Source organism: Marmota marmota, unplaced genomic scaffold, assembly GCF_001458135.2.
Source record: "Marmota marmota marmota unplaced genomic scaffold, marMar, whole genome shotgun sequence".
NCBI lineage: Eukaryota > Metazoa > Chordata > Mammalia > Rodentia > Sciuridae > Marmota > Marmota marmota.
In genome coordinates, this window is record NW_026000068.1 from 18,767,643 (window position 1) to 18,787,591 (window position 19,949).

The 19,949-nt window shown below is 35.4% G+C and overlaps 1 protein-coding gene and 1 pseudogene across 1 annotated transcript in view; one reads left to right on the forward strand and one right to left on the reverse strand.

The window, feature by feature from the left end:
* Positions 1–204: 204 nt before the first annotated feature.
* Positions 205–19,949, reverse strand: part of Ptger3 (prostaglandin E receptor 3) — a 203,715-nt gene continuing 183,970 nt past the window's right edge. The window contains exon 3 of the mRNA XM_048814069.1: positions 205–320. Coding sequence (XP_048670026.1) covers positions 309–320 — 12 coding nt within the window. The 3' untranslated portion in view covers positions 205–308. The remainder of the gene's footprint in view (positions 321–19,949) is intronic.
* LOC107146336 lies at positions 8,469–12,460 on the forward strand (annotated as a pseudogene).

A 19,949-nucleotide genomic window follows, 5' to 3' on the forward strand; every position in this document is an offset into this window, starting at 1 on the left:
TACTAGTCTTATTTTCTTCTTCTAAGATTGCTTAGTCTGTTGTTTGAGGGAATAACATCCAACATGATGATTCTGTTCAGGGTGAAACTTGACAATTTAAAACTTAGAACTGTGCTGAGAAAAGGGCGAGTCTCACTGGATACACAGGTGCATGCATAGGTGAGAGCTTTCTGCTTCATTCGCTGCTGGTGCCTTGTGGTAGAGGTCTTCATGTTAGGTGTGCATTTCATTTGTAACGACAGCAATTCTTTTATTCAGCAAATGCTACTCTTCAATCTGTTGCATACGGGCTGCCCTTGGGTGACAGACTAGTCTTCTTCCTGTACAAGAAGCAATACACACATGCTTTTCAACCTGCAATGGAGTTATAACCCAATAATGTGCCAAGTTGAAACACATTTCACACACCTCACCTAACATCATAGCTTAGCAACAGCTAAGTATCAGCTGGGTTTTTACTCTCAAGATCATGTAGCTGACTGGATGCTGAGACTCCTTGCCGTTGCCCAGCATCAAGGGAGAGCATTGTTTTTCATATCATTAGCCCCAGGGGAGATCACAATTCAAAGGATAATTTCTAGTGATTGCATATCATTTCCAAGCCATCATAAAGTTAAGAAATCATTAGTTGAACCATGTGAGTCAGACACCATCTGTACTGCAATTCTCTTCTGACTTTCACTCTTGCACTTTGTTCTGTGTTTCATTGTCTGTTTATTCCTTAATCTATCTATTAAATGAGACAAGTTTAAAAATGAAATTATTTTAAAGAGCAGTCTTTATAGCTAGTTGCTCCTGGACATTAATCCATAATTCAATATAACAATAAAGAGGTTAAGTGATCGACCGGTTTCTTAGCTGTCTTTCTTCTAAGAGAACTTGGGTATAGTATTCTGGCAGGTATCATGTCTAAAAGATGTTTGATTCAGTTTTAAATTACAGGATTTATTTTGTTATGGAGCTCTTATTGAATTTTAGTTATCATAATGAGTTGATGCCCAGGGAGAGATAAGCAGGGAATGGGGATGGGAAGTATACACTTTTTTCCATTAGCATATTTCTCCTAAAGAGATGTTTCTTGGTTGGAATTTAATGTACCGAGTACACTAGTGTTCAAAGGGACATCTTTCCCCTCTCGCAGCTTCTCCCTTTCCTTCTCATTCACGCAAAACTATTGTGAATCTATGAACCAGGCACTGTGCTAGATAGACTTCAGCAATATAAAACTGAACGGGTAGGCATGATCTTGTCTCAGGGACCATTTAGCCTTATTTCAAATAAACATTTATTCACATTAGATAGTGATATCTACATAATATATATGATATTATAAGAAAGTCAAGGGAACAATGAGAACATCTAGGAGGAGACCTTGGTCTACATTTGTGGGGAGACAGGGCATCAAAGAGAGCTTCCTGGGAGGGATTAGATCTTGAGTAAGTCCTGAAACTAAAAAAAGAGTAACTCAAATGAAGCGAGAATCTGAAGGTACAGCAATATGGAGAAAGAGGAGGAATAAAGGATTTGGGCCAAGAAAGAGCATATAATTCGAAGAACCGAAGGTGTTCACTGACTAAACCAGGGAATGTCTAAAGAAAGTAGCTGTAGTTTGTACTTGACACCACACAATAAAGAATTTTGAGACCTTTGTAAGGAATGTAAACTCTCCTGAAGACAAAGAATAAGTATAGAGATCATTAAACCAGATTGATCATGATCAGATTAGCAATGTAGAAAATTTTGTTCTCATTTCTCTCTCTCTCTCTCTCTCTCTCTCTCTCTCTCTCCCCCCTTTCTCCCTTCTCTTTGATATATATATATATATATATAATGAAATATATCAAGATAGTCTGAATTTTTTCACCTGGTTGCCTTGTGGAAAATTTTGGAAACAGCTCAGTAAACTTCAATGAAAAAATATATAAATCACACATAATAAATGGTTCATGGCACCCAAAGCACAAGGAATATGACAATAATCCTCCAATATATTTGTTCAGAAAAATACTGAGTTATCCCCTTCATGGTCCACAATATCATAGACATTTTTCATTTATCTACATGAGCTGTTATTGAAACAAGGAAAGGAGTTACTACATCATTCTGATGAATTGTACTGGTTGCAAGTAAATCAAACTCAGCTTAACCATGAAAGGGAATTTATCAGAACATCTGTTGGAGTGGTTGGAGTGATTGAAAGCAGAGATTTTGATACATCTTTTTTTTTTTACATCTGAATCAAATGGGGTATAATTTCTCATTTTTCCAAATGTACAGGTTGCAGAATCACATTGGTTATATAGCCACGTATATACATACAGCAATACTGATCCATCTTTCTAAATGTTGGCTTTAATTTCTCAAGGGCTGTAATCCATGAGGAAGGAGAGGTTATTTATGGCTTTTTGGGTATCTTAGATTCTCCAGAAGCAGACCTCAAAAAAGATTTAGTAGGAAGTGCTCCTGGAACAACCTGCTCAGGGAGTGGAGATTGGGATGAGAGAAGGAAAGGAAGCCAAGAAAAGGTGGTAAAGCGATCCCTAGGGACCATCTTGCCTCAGGGACCATCTATCCTTATTTCAAACAAACACATTTATTCACATTAGATAGTTATGTCTACATAATACATATGCTATTATAAGAAAATCAAAGGAACAATGAGAACACCTAGAAGGAAACCTTGGTCTGCATTTATGGAAGATAGCAGCACCCTGTGTCTCCCTAAAGGGAATGAGAAAAAGCAGGCTAGTTAACTAGTCTGGGCCCTTGGCACAGCTGTTAGGGAGGTAAAACTGGATTCAGGAGCAACAGCTTCACTTTCTGCATTTAGCCTTACCTGCAGTACCTGGGTTTCTTTCCTTACTCTTCACTATTTGCTTTCATGAATCCTTTTCCATTGTCAACCCCTTAAACACATGCTATATCCCACAGCAGGCAACAGCATGGCTGTTCATCTACTTTCCCACACCATAGGCCTGAGTTTCATCTTTGACACGATCATTCCTCTTACTAGATATTTGAGCCATTTGATCTTCAAGGGGCATGAATCTAAAATAATTTTAGTTTTTCTTTCAGAATCCCTACCTTTTATGGTGCTAAATCTTCCTTTCCAATCCCTGAAGACCATCTTGGGAAGATTCTCTACCTCTTGATTGTAAAAACATGATCCCAAACAATTGAGAACTGCATGTGAATCTCATGCTTTCCTTCCCCCGTGCTGACACGTCTTTAGTTTGAAGGACTGCACAGGACAAAGGGGTATAGTTGTGCTTTCACACCTGCTCTTCCATAGCAGGTTATGTGAGCTTTTCTGGGTGGTAATAATTACAAAGATGTAGAGAACTCAGATAAGGTTTTAAGGGTCAGAAGATGAAGCTTACTGTGAAAGAAGTATGGAAGTTGTCAGAATCAAGATGCACTCGTTGGTATACCTTAACAAAACAAAAGAACAGAAAGTAAGTAAATCCGGGATGTTATGAAGAAGGGTTCTTATGCATGACTGCCTGATGGTAACTGTCACAGAAGACTCTTCCTGCACCACAAACTTGCACAGAGCCATCATAGTCTTGTACAAAAAGGATCTTGAGTACACTTTATGATGTTTGCCCAAGGGCAAAATCCCCGAATAATGCATTTCTCAGAATGAATACGATCTTTGATTGGTATGTGACTGTGCATAAATAAATTTATTCTTAAATATATGTACATGCATACACACATACATATACATAAATGCTTATATACATACATACATACACACACATATATATATTTTAGTCTTTATGTCATATATCAGAATAGATTGTGATTTCAGGAAGTCTCAACATCTTCTGCTATTTAAACTTGTAAAGTTGAATTTCTGTTGTATGCAGCCGGCCTTCATGGCTGCATGAGAGATTTAATCATGGGTTACACAATTCACATCCCAGCAGCCCATCTAGGACTATGAGTTTCCAATTAGAGATTGGAAGCTGACTTGTACCTCAACATCTAGTCAGCAATTGGTTTCCTTGGTAACAGCTGTTAGACTTTTGTATTTTTGAATCTGACTTACATCTCAGCATCAGGCATAACAAGCTGAAGCCATATCTTTTATGATAACTACATTTTTTTATTTGAAGGGAATATTTGTATTTTACAAATGAAAATATTTAAAGTATTTTAATAGCTTCCAAGCAACTAAAAATGGTGATCAAGTCTTGTATCCCATCTATTGAGGTATGTTATTTTGTAGTAAGGCAAGATACACATAAACATAAATGCATACACTATAAAAAAAGGCAGATAACCGTGTAGTGCAGAAGCCAAGGGATACAATAGGATAAATGAGAAGTAGACGTCAACAGCCTGGAGATGAGCTGGAGGAACTATAAAACTTAGCAGACTATGCAGACAAAGATGGCAATCATACAAAGGAGATTCAAATTTGCAAAGCCAACATGAAGTGGAGCACCAAAGAATCTTTCATTGATTCAGCCTACGCTCTTACCTATGTGATATAGACAAATGACAAATGCTTCTGCATTTCATGTTAATTTAATGAGCCTGTCTTGCAGAACCCACAATAACTACTTACAGCACTTAAGGATCCTTTTAACTCCTTGATCCTCAGAAGTGTGGCTTTTGCATTGTCTGCCTATTTATGGTTAGATGTGATATTACAAGATTTGCAACTAGTCTTTCTACCTCAGGAGGAAATAGAAATCCTCAGCAGGCATGAGCACTTCCTGCACTTACAGCTATATGGGTGCTCTGGAGCAGAGGAAGCAACCACACAGCTCAGAAAGCAATTGCTTTGGCTAGAGGATCTGATTAGAGTTTAAGACATAGCTCGGCAATGAGAAAAAGAATAAAAATTCTACTTTTGTATTTATGTAGTCAAGTCTAAGGATTAAAACCCATTTCTATTCTCATTTTCTAAGCAATATTTCAACGTTTTGATACTCATAAAAGGTAATATTATACATATTTAATTGAATTAATGAATTATGAATGATTATGCTTCAAACCAATACTAAATCATAGACAAAGTTCTCCATGTCATTACTGATGCCAATATGTTTGAGGTAATTACAATTTTACCTTCAGACAATATAATTTTTATTGGTCATGAATAATCTTATCTCATCCCCACAACTTCTTAAGCAAAGCAATACCCATTCAAAGAGCTGAAATTCCCACTTGTAGAAGTCTCTCTTCATGAAGCAAGCAATGGTGTATAGAAGCTTCTTGTTCATTTATAAGTATCTCTGAAAGCAAAGTGCTTTAAGATCTGGAAATGTTCAACACTTCAAGACAGACTATCAGACTATCTCATCAGTGTCTTTTTGCTTCAGGGAAACTGGAAAATGAGAATTATGCAGCTAGTATTTATGGCCTGGGCCATCATAAACATCCACCAAATAACTTGCTGTTGACTAGCAACAGTGCAAAAAGAACAGGACTCAGTGGGTAGAAAAGGGAGATAAAGAACTTTAGCACACCACTCTCATGGTTCCTCTAGGTCTTTACGCACTTAATTCTCCCCAAACTCTACTCCTATGTCCCAACTGCAGCACTATCTCTCCACCTAATTCCTATTTAACCTTTGTATCTTAGCATAAATGTCACTTCCTTATGCAAGCTTTCTCTGGCTCCTAAGATTAGTATGCTCTCACAGAATACTTAAATTCTCATTTTTTTCGCCCTTATCAATTACCCACCATTTCTTTCTCTAATTAATTTTTAAATATCATCTTATCCTGGATTGTAATCAATACCAGGACAGGGCTGTGACTGTCTTGTTTACAACTCTTTTCCAGTGCTGAACACACTGTAAGCGCTTTAAAATATTTGTAGACTGATTGCTGCAATGAACATGTATGCAGTAAGCTTGGCAGGGAAGCATTATCCTAGTGAGTTCTTCATGGCAAGAGGAGCACGGAACCTGGGCAGTAGTATAAGTCATACCCAGGGGAGGATATGAGTAGGGATGAAAAGAAAGAATCTTCTCAGCATTAGTTTGACTAAACTTTGTTCCTATTGTTTCTTATGGCCCTCACTTTTTCTATTTCCTGCAGCCTCCTCTTTGGGAGTGTTGGTAGAAACAATAACAAGGTCAGGTAAAATCTCACACAGTGATTGCCACATGCCAGGCATGACTCCAAGTATTACACACATACTCACTCCCTTGGTCATGAAAGTGGCTCTCAAGGAGATACTCTTATTATCCCTCTTTGCAACTAAGGAATCTGAAACATTGAGAGATGGATTAAGTCATTTCCTAAATTCACACAAGTAGGATATGGTGGACTTCCTATTGAGACACAGCACACTGACTTCAAGAAAAAATATTGAAAGATTGATAGCAGGCTTTTAAATGCGTTGCTAACATTATGTGGAAAAGATATGTGGAAGACAGCTTTCTGCAGCTAACATCTATTTCCAACTTTCTTTTCCCTTGCCTACCTCTTGAGTGACTCTGATGAATAAGGCATAAGCACATGTCGTTTGGAGAGAGTACTTCTAGGAAAGTAGCTGTTTTCTCAAAATATAATAGATACTTGTGGGTGGTGTTATCTTTTTTTCTGTTTCCTGCCTGGAATACAGATATGAAGTCTGGAGCTCTAGTAGATATCTTCTAACCAGGAAGGAAAAGCCAAAGAAGGTGGCAACCAAAGCCTCGATGATACTGAAACACTGAACTAGTGTCCATATCTGACCACATTCATTCTCCTTATTATGTAATAAAGACAAAGAAAGTCCAATTTGTTTGCTCATTCCTGGTAATATTTTCTGTTAGTTGTAACTGAAATCAAGACTTAATAGTACAAGTAACAGAAAACATTACCTAAGTGGGTAAACAAATTTATGTTTATTTGTTTGTAAGTTACTAATCCACCATCTCAACTCAACCCAAGTTCATTCTATACCTACGTGGTTTCAGTGTTCTAGAGAATGGCTCATCCACTGGCGCTGTACATTTTTACTTCTCGAATCAACTGATGACCTTCAGTCACTTGTGACTCTACTTTGGACTGTGTTTTCTCTAGAAACTGCTTCTGTGTAGAATGTTTGAACAAATATTACTTAAAAACTGTATATAATGTTGTGATAGGTTATAAAGCACCCCCCTCCTGACATATACACATATACATGCACTAAGATATATGCTGCCATATGGGAAAGATATTCTTAAATAAAACCCTAAACTTAGGGCCACCTAAGAAAACTTTAATAGATGTGATAAAATTAAAAGTTGGCACTTTATTTTAAAAGACATGATAAATGTAAATGAAAATTGCAGATCTGAGAGTAGATTACTTGCAATGTACGTGCAGTCAATGGTTATCAACCAGAATATATAAAGAACTGCAAAACAATTTTTAAAAAGAAATAATTATATTTACTAAATGATATTACATTTTATTCACCCAGGGCTTCTCTAAATATCTGAATCAGAAGAAAATGATTTTTAGACTTTTAAATCCAGTAAAGCTTTTTCTTAAACATCAGTTAATCTTAGTACCCAATTTTTAGAAAGGTTAAGAATCAATCCTACTGATAGAATACAGAAACTGAGTATCTTTTTATTATGTGAAAATGTGAGAAAAATGTTTATTTTAATTAAAGTGGACATACTTCCTTCCTGTCAGAAGATTTATTTGGGACATAAACATATCTTACATATGTTGTGGCTAACTTAATTGTCCTCATCTTGGTACTGTTAGCCTCCGCCACTGGGTTTAATTATACTGCAAGATGATAGTAATTAAACAGAGCAAAACATCATTACATCATTAATTGGTCTTATAAGGCCTTAAAGACTTTTGTAAAGAGCTCTGTATTTAATAGAAGTTGTCATACTGTGATCGGGGTTCCAAGAATATTTTTCTGATCACTCACTGAGGTGTCACATACACAGTGGACAATTACTTGGAATTTGAACTCAAAAGTCACTGATGCACTTTGTTTGGGGTGGACAAAGGCCTTCTGTTTACTGAGGTAGATGATCACCATTTCTTAACATTCTTGTTAAATTTGTTCTGTTCTCATTGGGGGTACTGAAAGCCCTAAGGCAACACCAGCAAATTCATTTTGATGGAGATGTCTGTGATTATGCATTTAAGCAACATAAATCTGAGTTGTGTCTTGCAATGAATCTCGATATTAGGAGAGCAGTACATTTTGTCCATCTTTCCATGATACCATGAACAGTGGCAGGAGGGTCGTAACACACTGATTGAAAGGCCCCCTGGAGTGTAACCTTGACCACAATCCATCATTCGTTCACTTGTTAGAAAGCACACCCCTTTCAGCCAGGCCACCTTGAACTGTGACTCTATTTTCGCACTGAGTTTTTTTCCTCCCTCCATGTTATGGTCATACTTTCAAGCCATTTTACTATCAGATTACGCTCTTTTTTCAGAGAACATAGAACCAACATGTGGCAATCCCTACTTCATCCTAGGAACTAGTTTTCTTACCTCATGTCATCAAATCTCATGCGCAACCTTGTAAGTAGCCTCTATTATCACCATTCTATAGATAAACAAACTGAGACCTAAATAGATAAATCTTTTGCTTAAAACAGAAGCCAGCTAGAAAGTTACAGACCTGACATTTAAATCTAGTTCTTTCTGATTCCAAAGCTATTGACCAATTTTACCTGTTTTCTTGACTCTCAAGTATTTTTTGTTGTTGTTTGCCACAGTCTGGCTGGGCACAAATCTCGAGCCACTTGAAGATTCAAGCAGGAACGAACTTTATTTTTAGAACTCACACTGCCCATGAGAACTCTCCAGGAACTCCCCAAGAGCTCCACTGGAACTTCGGGAACATCGCGAGCACTCAACCGGAACTCAACCAACCCTCTGGAACTCTCTAGGAACTCCTCGAGAGCCCAACGGGAACTCAACCAACCCACGAGAACTCTCTAGGAACTCCTCGAGAGCTCAAAAATAGCGGGCACCTGAGGCAGCAGGAACCACTCCTTTTGGCAAAATGCCAGGCACCATCTTGATCCAGCTGGGGCTCTCAACAGTTGTTCTTAAAATTAAATGATCACACTCTATCTAATATGTGCATATTGAAGTTATTTGTGACATGGAGACAGGGCTGTTGTATCCAACAAGGATAACTTTACACGTCTGTGAGATTCTTCAGGATTTATGAAGATGGGATTTTAACATGCATCTTCCATCATTATTCTGGAAGTTGGGTAGGGTAGATATTCTTAGAGACTATAAATGTAAGAACTGGCCCAGGTGGAAGGAAATTGGGAGCAAAGTAGAAGAGAATGCCTTGTAGGATTCACAAGATTATGTGAAGTCAAAACAAATTATAGCCAACTTTTTGAAGTGGTTGTCTTTTTTTATTCACTGAAATTTAGTGCAAGTTTACTTAAATTTGTCAATTTTATCTTAGCTTTATTGTAATTTTTAGAGGAAAAAAATTATAATTGTATTTAAAGAGAAGCCACCAAATATCTTCTCAGCCTCACTCCACCTCATCTACTTTCTTTGGACAATGTTTGCCATTAGGATATCCAAAGAATTAAATCCGTAAAGATTATTCTCCAAGTCTTGTGAAAGAAGATGATTTTTTAAAATTTTTTATTTTGAAATAATTTTATATTTGCAGAAGAGTTGCAAATGTATTATAAGGAGTTTTATATAGACTTTATCCAGTATCTCTTAGTGTTAATATTTTATTTAACTATCTCATACATTTATCAAAACTAAGAAGTTAGCATCAATATATTACCATCAACTAAGCTCCAGACTTTTGTTCAGATTTCAACCAGTTTTCCTAGTAATATTATTTTTCAATTTCAGGATTATTTGGGACATCACTTACACTTAGTCATCCTGTCTCTTCAGTCAAAAGAAACAGTTTTTAATGTTGAGTGGAAATAATCATAAAGATGTATAGGACTCAGACAAGGTTTTTATAGTCAGAAGATGAAGCTTATTGTGAAAGAAGTATGAAAGTTGTCAGAGTCAAGATGTGTTGGTATACCCTAACAAAACAAAAGAACAAAAAGTAAGTAAATTCAGGAAGTTATGAAGAAGGGATTCTTATGCATGACTGCCTAATGGTAACTGTCACAAAAATTCTACCAGCATCACAAGCTTACACAGAGCCATCACAGTTGTGTACAAAAAATATTTTAAGTACACTTTATGATGTTTGCCCAATGGCAAAATTTCCCAATAGTGCGTATTTCTCAGAATGTATCCTGATTTTTGATAGACATGTGACTGTGCATACATAAATTTATTCTTAAATACATGTGTACATATATACATTTACACATACATATACATAAATGCCTATATACATATGTATACACACATATATACATGTGTATATATACACACATACATATATACACATATACATATATATATTCTAGTCTTTATGTCATATATCAGTAAGAATAAATTGTGATAGATTATATAGATTATGGGTAGATTGTTTTATGTTAACAAACTCAAAATCCCAGTGCCTTAAACCAATAAAAGCTAATTTCCTGCTCAAATTTTATACCAGTTTTGGTTGGCATGGAACTCAGTTCCACACAGTCACTCAGGAATCCAGGCCTCCCTAGGAGCTCTATAATGTGATGTCTGCACCACCTAGAACCTAAAGCCTGCCAATTACCACAGCATGGGAAAAGATCCTAGATGACTGAACATGTGATATCCCCAGTTCAGTCATCTAGGATCTTTTCAGANAAAAAAAAAAAAAAAAAAAGGCAGGATAACCGAACAGGGACACACCTTGGAGACACCATTTTATAGCTTTTTTTATACAAATAATCTGTGTCTTGACAGAAGAAAAATGTCCCAGAAACAGAGTTTTCTAATTGAAGTTAAAAGGGCATTATAATTCATATGAGAACAAACAAAGGCAATAATGACAACATAGAATAATATCTACCCATAAATTGTGGAAAAAGTGAAATATTTGGCAAGTTCAAAATCACATAATCTGATATCCTGATATATAAAATTAACCTGGTATGACAGATGCATCTTAATTGTGAAGGTGGTTTCTTCACTTTTTATGGTACATTTTCCAGTATCAATTAATTATAGATTAATACTATTAATTATAGAGTATATTATTCAGCTTCTCTGAGCCAGTTGACATCCTTTGTAAAACTATCTGAATTAGATTAGTTGCTCTCAGATTTTTTTTTTTAAAGAGAGAGAGAGAGAGAATTTTTTGATATTTACTTTTTAGTTTTTGGCGGACACAACATCTTTGTTTGTATGTGGTGCTGAGGATTGTACCCGGGCCGCATGCATGCCAGGCGAGCAGCTACTGCTTGAGCCACATCCCCAACCCTGCTCTCAGATTCTTAAGGAAGAGATGACTTGGATAAAGGACATTCTTTCCAACCTGGGCTGTCCTGTTGTGCTTTGCCATAATGACTTATTGTGTAAGAATGACTTATTGTGTAAGAATATAATCTACAATGAAAAACAGGGTGATATACAGTTCATAGATTATGAATATTCTGGATACAGCTATCTGGCATATGACATTGGAAAGCATTTCAATGAATTCACAGGTATAAGTGATATAGACTATAGTCTCTATCCAGATAGAGAACTACAGGGCCAGTGGCTGTGTTCATACCTTGAAATCTAAAGGGAATATAAACAATTTGGGACTGAAGTTACTGAAAAGGAGATAGAAATACTCTCCATTCAAGTCAATCAGTTTGCATTGGCTTCTCATTTCTTTTGGGGTTTATGGGCTTTGATTCAAGCCAAATATTTTACTATTGTGTTTGATTTTCTTGAATATGCAAATGTTCATTTTAACAAGTACTTTAAAATGAAGCCTGAGGTTACTGCATTAAAAGTGCCTGAGTAAAGAGATTTAATTATTTTCAAGTAGCTGAGAAATGCTTGTGAGTTATTTTCTTAAAAAAATTCCAAAAAGCCAATATTTGTTAAAATTCTGTTACTTAATTTGGTTATCTTGCTTTACAAAGTATGCCTCAAAACAACCAATCTATTTTTTAAATAGACTGAGAAATGTCATGAAGTATTCTTACCGCTATCAGTATGTGATGAATTAGAAATTTGTTCAATCTGCAAAAAGGTATAAAGATGGCAGTTTAAGCCTTTCTGTGTTAATTTAATCTGTTACATGTGAATTATTTATTATAAATTTAACATGACCTGTGACTTCTTTCATCTGAATCATCTGTTGAGTGTATGCAATAAAAATATTCCAGAGAAATTTAAGTTTTATGTTAATAAGATTAATTTTAGAAAATCATCTGGTTGCTCATTGTAACTTTTTAATCTTGATTTACTCTAAGTAAAATGAATTATTTACTCTTGAAATATCAGTCACTGATTGTAGACTGTGCAGAGCTGCTAGCTGTTTCAGAGAGAGCCAGATAGAATTGAATGTAACCCAGAATAAAGGCTGTCAAATTTAGTCCTGGAAGAAGTATGCGTTGCCACATTCTGGGTAGATTTGTGGTGTTGTGATGTTCCTACTTCCTGTACGGGTTTGGGGGATCATGGTGCAGACTAACAATAGGGCTCAAAATTACTTCTCTTTACATTGACCATTTAGGGGATTCTAAAGAAGAGTAAAAATCTCAACAGCACTCTAAAATCTCCCTCTAAAATTTGTCTTGTGGCTTGCAGATATCAGTTGCCTTTTTATGTTAAGCTATGGGACTTGAATGCCTTACTTAATCCCTCAGCTGGTAGTAAGCTCATTTTGTATTTATAAAAATGGTTGTTTGAAGTGGTTTCATATATATTCAATATTAGTCAATAAACCATAGTGGCCTCAATGCTTTTAACAAGCTAATTTCCACCCCTCCCTTTTTTCCCCCTTAAATACTTGTATGATCTGACCTAACCAGTGATATTTGATTTTTTTTCCCTCTCCTAATCCCATGTTACCAACATTTTTCTGGAAATCAAAGAGATGTGGTAGCCAATCATACTGTTGATGTGATTGTATGAGATCAATATGAGCACAAAACTCATCAACTAGTTCTGCATGGAATGTGTATAAAGCAGTGTAAATAAAAAAATTGTAAATAAGTGTGAATTGTATCTTACATATGAGATTGTGTAGTGTTTTGTATTCTCTTCCCTTTTGTATACATTTTTCTGACAGGAAATGAATCTAGTTCATTGCTTTTAGATTGAAAATAGCCAACAGCTATGGATGTAAAGTGAGGTAATAGGAACTGGAAATAGTGTTTTATCAGCTTTGGTTAATGGCAGTAATTATTTATTTACCCTCTCAGTGCCTGATAAGGCTTTTACCCATTTTTTAGTTGACCATCAATTTTTGTAAGATTAGCTTCCTGGAAACAGTGAATTTATATGCTGTTATATTATTAGAGTTTCATTCTTTGAGTCACAATTCTAAACTAAAGGAAACTGAAAATATAGTTTAATGATTACACAGTGAAGTATTACCTTTTCCTGTTTGCAGAAATATTTTTGTTAATATTTTCTACAAAAAACTTTGAAATTTAATGTTACTCTGAATCCCATAAATAAAGAGATGGCAAATAACTGCTCTTCGTTCAACTTAAATGTTTCTCAGGTAACTTCTCTAAAGTTGTTCATTGTAGAATTATAAAAGAAAAGACAGGTAACCTTTTAATGACAACTATATCCATTTCCTTTTTTGCTAAAAATATTTACTTTAACTTCATAAGTATGTTAACTAAAGATTCCAGACTTAAAAAAAAGTTCCCCCAAACACTCTCAATTAAAAGTTTAAAACTCCACTTTTAAAATTATTCAAATGTTTCTTTTTTACATTATACAAAGGACTTCTCTACCATTTGTGAGTTCATTACTTCATAATATAATTGAAAATACTATCAATTTGGTTTTCTGCTTTAAATTGTTTTTTAAGCATTTTATATTGTATTTCAAAGTAATAAAGCCTTCAGCTTTTAATAATCAGTCATTCAGTTGATAGACAAAATAAACATGCTTTATGCTAGGAGAGTTTTGTTACTGGCATCAATTTGTTACTAGTTTACACAGAAGAAAATGCTAGTAATTATTATGCAGAGAAGGAAAAAGAATTAAAGTACTCTGTAAAGTAGCTTTGCTTTTTCTTTGATCCATTAGATTTCAGAATGCCCTTTTACTGGGAAATTTAGTTACATATTAAGGCACTCTCTTTTATTTTCACTTTTTTTAAAAAAAACAAAAACAAGTTATATGTTATATTGAACTACCTTTTTTTCCTATTACATATCACTTGTGTGATTACAGTGTTAACTCTTGGGTTTTATGTCTTAAACAGCACGTGTATCAATTATTTTAAATGAGTTTTTCCTCAACTTTGTAACTCAATCTGTAAAAGTGTTGCTGTAAAAGAAAACACTTCATTCACGTTGCTTTGTATACTTGAAATCTGAAATTAATAAGATGTATTACTTAATGAGTTAGTTTTCTTAACAGAGTTTTTAGACTGAAGTTTTTTTTTTATTTCCAGATCAAAATTTGATATCGAAAGAAAATCTGAACTATTTGAATGGGGAAAAAAATGATGATGCTTATAAGCACTATAAATTCCTTTTGTGTTCGAGCCATCATCCAAAACTCAAGTTGTTAGTAGACTTCTCTCCTGAAATTTTCTTTTTCTTTTCTGTACTTCCTGCACTTAGTGTACTACTTACATTATAAACCAGCAGGGGTAAGATATTATTATATCTGTATTCATTATGAATCCTATAACTTTCCTTGTTATGAAAACTTCGCTCTTTAAAAATACTCATTTTTTTTTGTTAATATCTTACCCACTAATGGTATTTTGGATACCATTAATCCTTTTAATGAAACACAAGGTGTTTATGAAATTTGAAATCATTACATATTATATTTCAACTAGTTAGTGAAGAGTAAGAAAAAAAACCCTAGCTTATTGGAATTGTAAACTTTCCGTTAGTTAAGTTTCAAAACTTTTAATAAGAAATTTTCAGAGATAGATTGAAACCCAGCGGTATTCATGTAAACTAGCTCCTGTGACCTGGAAAAGGCCTCCTAAAAAGCAGTGGAGGAGATGAGAGTGTTTACTTAACATGGTTTTAGTTGTGGTGTACTCCTACTTAAATATAGGTAGTGACATACGGAATTTTTTATTGTTCAATAATCTGAAATAGATTTCTGTGTTTAACTGTACTGAAATAACTATAAGTTAATAGAATATTCAAAGAAAACTTTTTGACTCTATTGTATTTAGGAGTCTTTGTATGGTTAGGTCAAGTTTCCATGATAGAAAGTATTTGAATTTTAAAACATACTATTATTCTAAGGGAGAAGATGTGGTTATCCCATGTGCAAGAAAGAAAAAAAAATGAAATGAGTAATTGTCATTGCATTAGCTGTTTGTTCAATTGGGAAATTGTGTCATAAAGCTTAAATTTGTGTGTATCAAATGTGATCTACAGTAGTATAATGCTGTTTTGTATATACTGTAAGTGCTACAAATAATCTTAGTGCTGAAAATGGATTGATATCTCTCAATTGAATGTAACTTTTTATGCAGGTGTTTTGATATGCCTCAGAAAATATCTGAGTGTCTGAAAACTTATTAATCTGTTTGGTAATAGAGACACTTCTTGGGTTTTTTTGGTTGCATAATTTATGTTTAAAATTTAATTTTTACATTTTTACTGTTGTTAATTTAAGTAAAATTTCTTCTGTGGATAAAATGGCATTGCTGGTGAAGAAAATTAAAAACTGTCTCATTCATGAATTGCTTAAGTAAAAATACATTTTTGCTATATGTTCAATATTTCTTAATGGAGAAGTTTATTTTTCTGTTTAAATATAAGTAATGTATAGCCTTTATTTCTGTCTTCATAAGGCTTTTTGCCATTGATTAAAGGAAGGAATGTATCTTTTTGAAGAGATTTGTATTCTGTAAATAAAAATTGGTCGAAACAATAAAGCTGGGTTCTAACTACACACACACACACACACACACACAAATGTTACTTTCAATACAGACCATCCAATACATTTCTCATTCTCTGACACCTGTCATCAGAATCTTGGGAGCTGACAGCTGTCGCCTTTTGTCACTTCCGCTTGATATATGATCTCTATACAGGGCCGGTGCTTTTGGTTCACACATGCTTTCCACAGCATACTTTGGGGCTTATGATCTTATATTGTGATTTGCCCTTTTTGATTTCTATTTGTCTGCGTGTGATATTTACAGCCAAATAATCTTCAAAGGTAGACTCTGTGTCAACTTTCTTACTCCATGATTGTGTTCCCAGCTTCAGTCTTCTCTAAATTAGGATGAGTCCTGAATAAGTTTTGTTTTGCCACTTGACAGCTCAAACTCTATAATGAAATGTTTGGGTTTTGAGGATTTAAGGCTGTTTCACACATTAAATCATATTTTGAGCACATAAATGATCTCCAGAATGCTTGATTTGGTCCTCTCTCTTCACACTGTTTCAGAAAATTGTTATTTCCTTGATCATGTGTGTTCAAATATGGGAATGATTGTGTTCATGTAGAGCTAGAACATAAACAGGTGCCATGCTTGCCTGGGGCATCATTCTGAGTTGAACCTATTGAAATTCTTAACTGTGTTAATATCCAGAGAAAGGACAAGGGCAAATTTAATTTATAAAGGCATAGAAGTAAGACAAGCATCACATAAAAACATTGCATGATGCCTGGTTCCAGGGATACATGAAACTTTAAGTCCATATGACTGAGCACAGAAATTGTATGGCATCAGATTAAGTTTAAAGCACCCATTACAGACAGATATCGGAGGAACAACTATCATTTTATCTACTGGAAGTGGAGGAAAATAAATGTCAGGTAACATGAGAACATTATCTGAATTTCAGCTCCTTTGACAGAAAGAAATATTCACTATTACTGTGAACTCCTTTCTTTGTTTTTATAGCATTTACTCCTCTTTGTTTTATGTCTCATAGTTTGTATTTCTTCCAATAACTCATCCATAAAGTCATTCTTCCTTTTGGATTTAATGCTATAGAAATTTTCTGAACATTATGTCATCTCTTCAATGTTTTCTAAGGTTGTACTACATAATAGCTTTCTGCTCATAGAGCAGAAAATTCCAAGAACAAAGGATAGGTGCCTAGAAGAAGCCTAATCAGCTGTGTTTCTTCACTTGGGTGAGGTAAATAGGATCACTCTATGAGATTAGGTGCCAATGTCCTACTCAGCTAGGCTCAAAATGACATATGTAACACAGTGGGACCATCCACTGATATGAAACAACTGAATTTCATTTTATCCCTCTTTTATGAAAAAATTATCACATTAATTTTAATTTAAATGTCAACCTTCACACTTTTAAATGACCTATTGAGTATAAATATTCACCAGGGTTTATATCAAAGGTCTTGACTTGAGGGCTGTAATTAATATTCTCCATATTATATTGACTTTCTGTATGCATAATATCAGCCAAATATAGGAAAAAATAAATGTGATCCAGTATATTTGATTCTCTGGTTCAGAAAGAAGAGGATAATTATTATGGATTTTACTGGAGTCTGGGCACTCAGACCTCTTGGGAAACTGTGTCATACCCAAATCCATTTTTTTCCAGGCATTTTACACATTTCATACTTTTTGTACTCTGTGCTCTGGGGATGTGGAGGAAAAAAAAGGGCATGTTACTGCAGGGCACAGCCTGTTCCTGAGTAAGTTCCATAGTCTTATTTGGTCCAAAATGCTTGAGAGTTCATTCTAAATCATTTATTTTTGCCCTAACCACACACAAGGAAACACCTGCCAGGGATACATCAGTGAAGCAAAGAAATGGACTTATACCCTCATGGAGTATACAGTTTAGAGAGGAAAAGCAGAGAATAGCAATAACTATAGGATAAGCAATATGTTATACAGTGCTATACGATGACAAGGATGTTTAAAAAAAGAAAAAAAAAAGGGAAGGTGGGTGGTGCCTTCAGCGACAGAGTATGTATTTATCATACACAGGCCCTGGGTTCAATCCCCTGCACTAAAATACATACAAAGTTAAAATTTTAAATTTAAAAAAGGAAAGGAGTATGGTAAGGGGACTCAGTGTTAAAGCAAGGAGGAACAATGAAGATGTATAGGTAACAGTTTTAAGGTGAGCCACAATGAGCACACTGAGCACTAGGCCACACGTCAGCAGAGCTGAGGAGGTGACAGATATTCCATGTGCGTAAAGGTGAGAGAGGCATTGAGGGAGATGGAACAGCAAGACCAACTGCCCTGAGGAGGAAGGATGTCTGCTGTATCTGAGGAACAGCAAGGATGGCCAATGTGGACAGAACAAATTGATTCCTAACAGGTCTGTATGAACGTTCTCATCACCCAAGCCAATCTCTATGGGTAGAAGGCTTGGGCATAGGATGAGAAAGGGACCAAGAAGAATTGACACCTTGTATTTGCCCAGTTCCTTAAAGTTTTCCATATTTCCTCTTTACATTAATTTGTTGAAGTAGTTATTATAACCATCATTTTCTAAGAGAAAATAAGAACACATAGCACAGTGTTATGTGATGAGATTAAGGCTACAGAGCAATGACATTCTGGAGTTGAGATTTGATTTCTACAAATCTTACAGCGCTTTCAGCTACAGCATTCAACCTCACTACTATTCATTGCTTTGAGGTTCAATTTGTAAACAAAGCAGGTGAAAAGTCTTAAGGATTGTTAAAAAAAAAAATCAGCTACAGGTTTAGCAAATAGTGTCACATTGGCTAATGGGGTCAGATGTGACTGGGACTCCTGCCTGTCTTCTCTCTTCTGCTCATTTTCCAGCATTCCTTTCCCTGTTTACAGGAAGAAAAATTGTTGAAGGTGACCTAGGTACAGGTTATACACCTGGAGTTGCAGACAACTCTTTGAAACAAATTGCCAAAGAGAGCCACATGACCATTCTCTGAGTCCCAATTAGTTTCCCCTTTAGGGCACATTCCTGAGCAGTCATCTGATAACACCCACTTTCTCCTCTCAGCATGTAACTATTAAGTGGTGACCCCAATAAGGGATTCTCTGCCAGCAGCCACCACTGACAGTAGCAACCAAAGGCTGGATTCTCCCTGTAATCTCTTAGTATGAATTGTGGGGGATGTTTATGCTAGGAAACTTAAGTTTCTGGCCAGTATGAGATTGGTAATCCTTCCCCGTAGAGAGGCATTGACGATTTTCTGATGAACTCTTTTGCTTGACCTTTTCTGTTCTTACTCTGGAAAGTAACCATTTGAGAACACAGATTGCTGTGAACGTGCATACATACATTTACTTATCCATACTTTATGTGGTTTCAGATCAAATATGCAAAAATATCTGTGTAAATATAATGCAACAAAATTAAGGTAGAATGTATGGAACAAACTGTTGGTTTGAAAATTTGAAGAGGAAAACATTAGTAAGTACATTGGTGGGAAACGCTAGAAAAAAATAAACCCATCATTTTGGAGACTATGCTTTGGACATTTAGCTTCTTAGCATGCATTTGTGTTGCTGTGGAAAGGTGGTGAGAAAAAAACAAAACAAAACCCTGAAATCTGGAAAGAACTGGGCCTCCTTACGGCCAGTGGGTACAGTAGTATAAACACAAGTCCAATTCCAATTACATGGTCAAAAAGAATAAACTCAGCTTTTGCTTCCTACTGCATGAAATGCTGAACAGGCCTCACACTGCAGCACAGTGACAAAGACACTTGATACTTGTGTTCCTGGCCAACATGGAAAGAAAACCATCTCAATGGCAAAAACAAATAAACAGAAACAAATAAACAGAAATAAACAGAAACAAGAAGGGAAAATAAAGAGTGAATTGAAACTGAAGTAATGGAGAGCGATTGGCAAGAAAATGGGCGACCTGGTATTACCTGTTGCTAGGGTCAGCATGGTGCTGAGTCTGCTACAAAGTGCAGAGTAGATCCTCAGACTTTC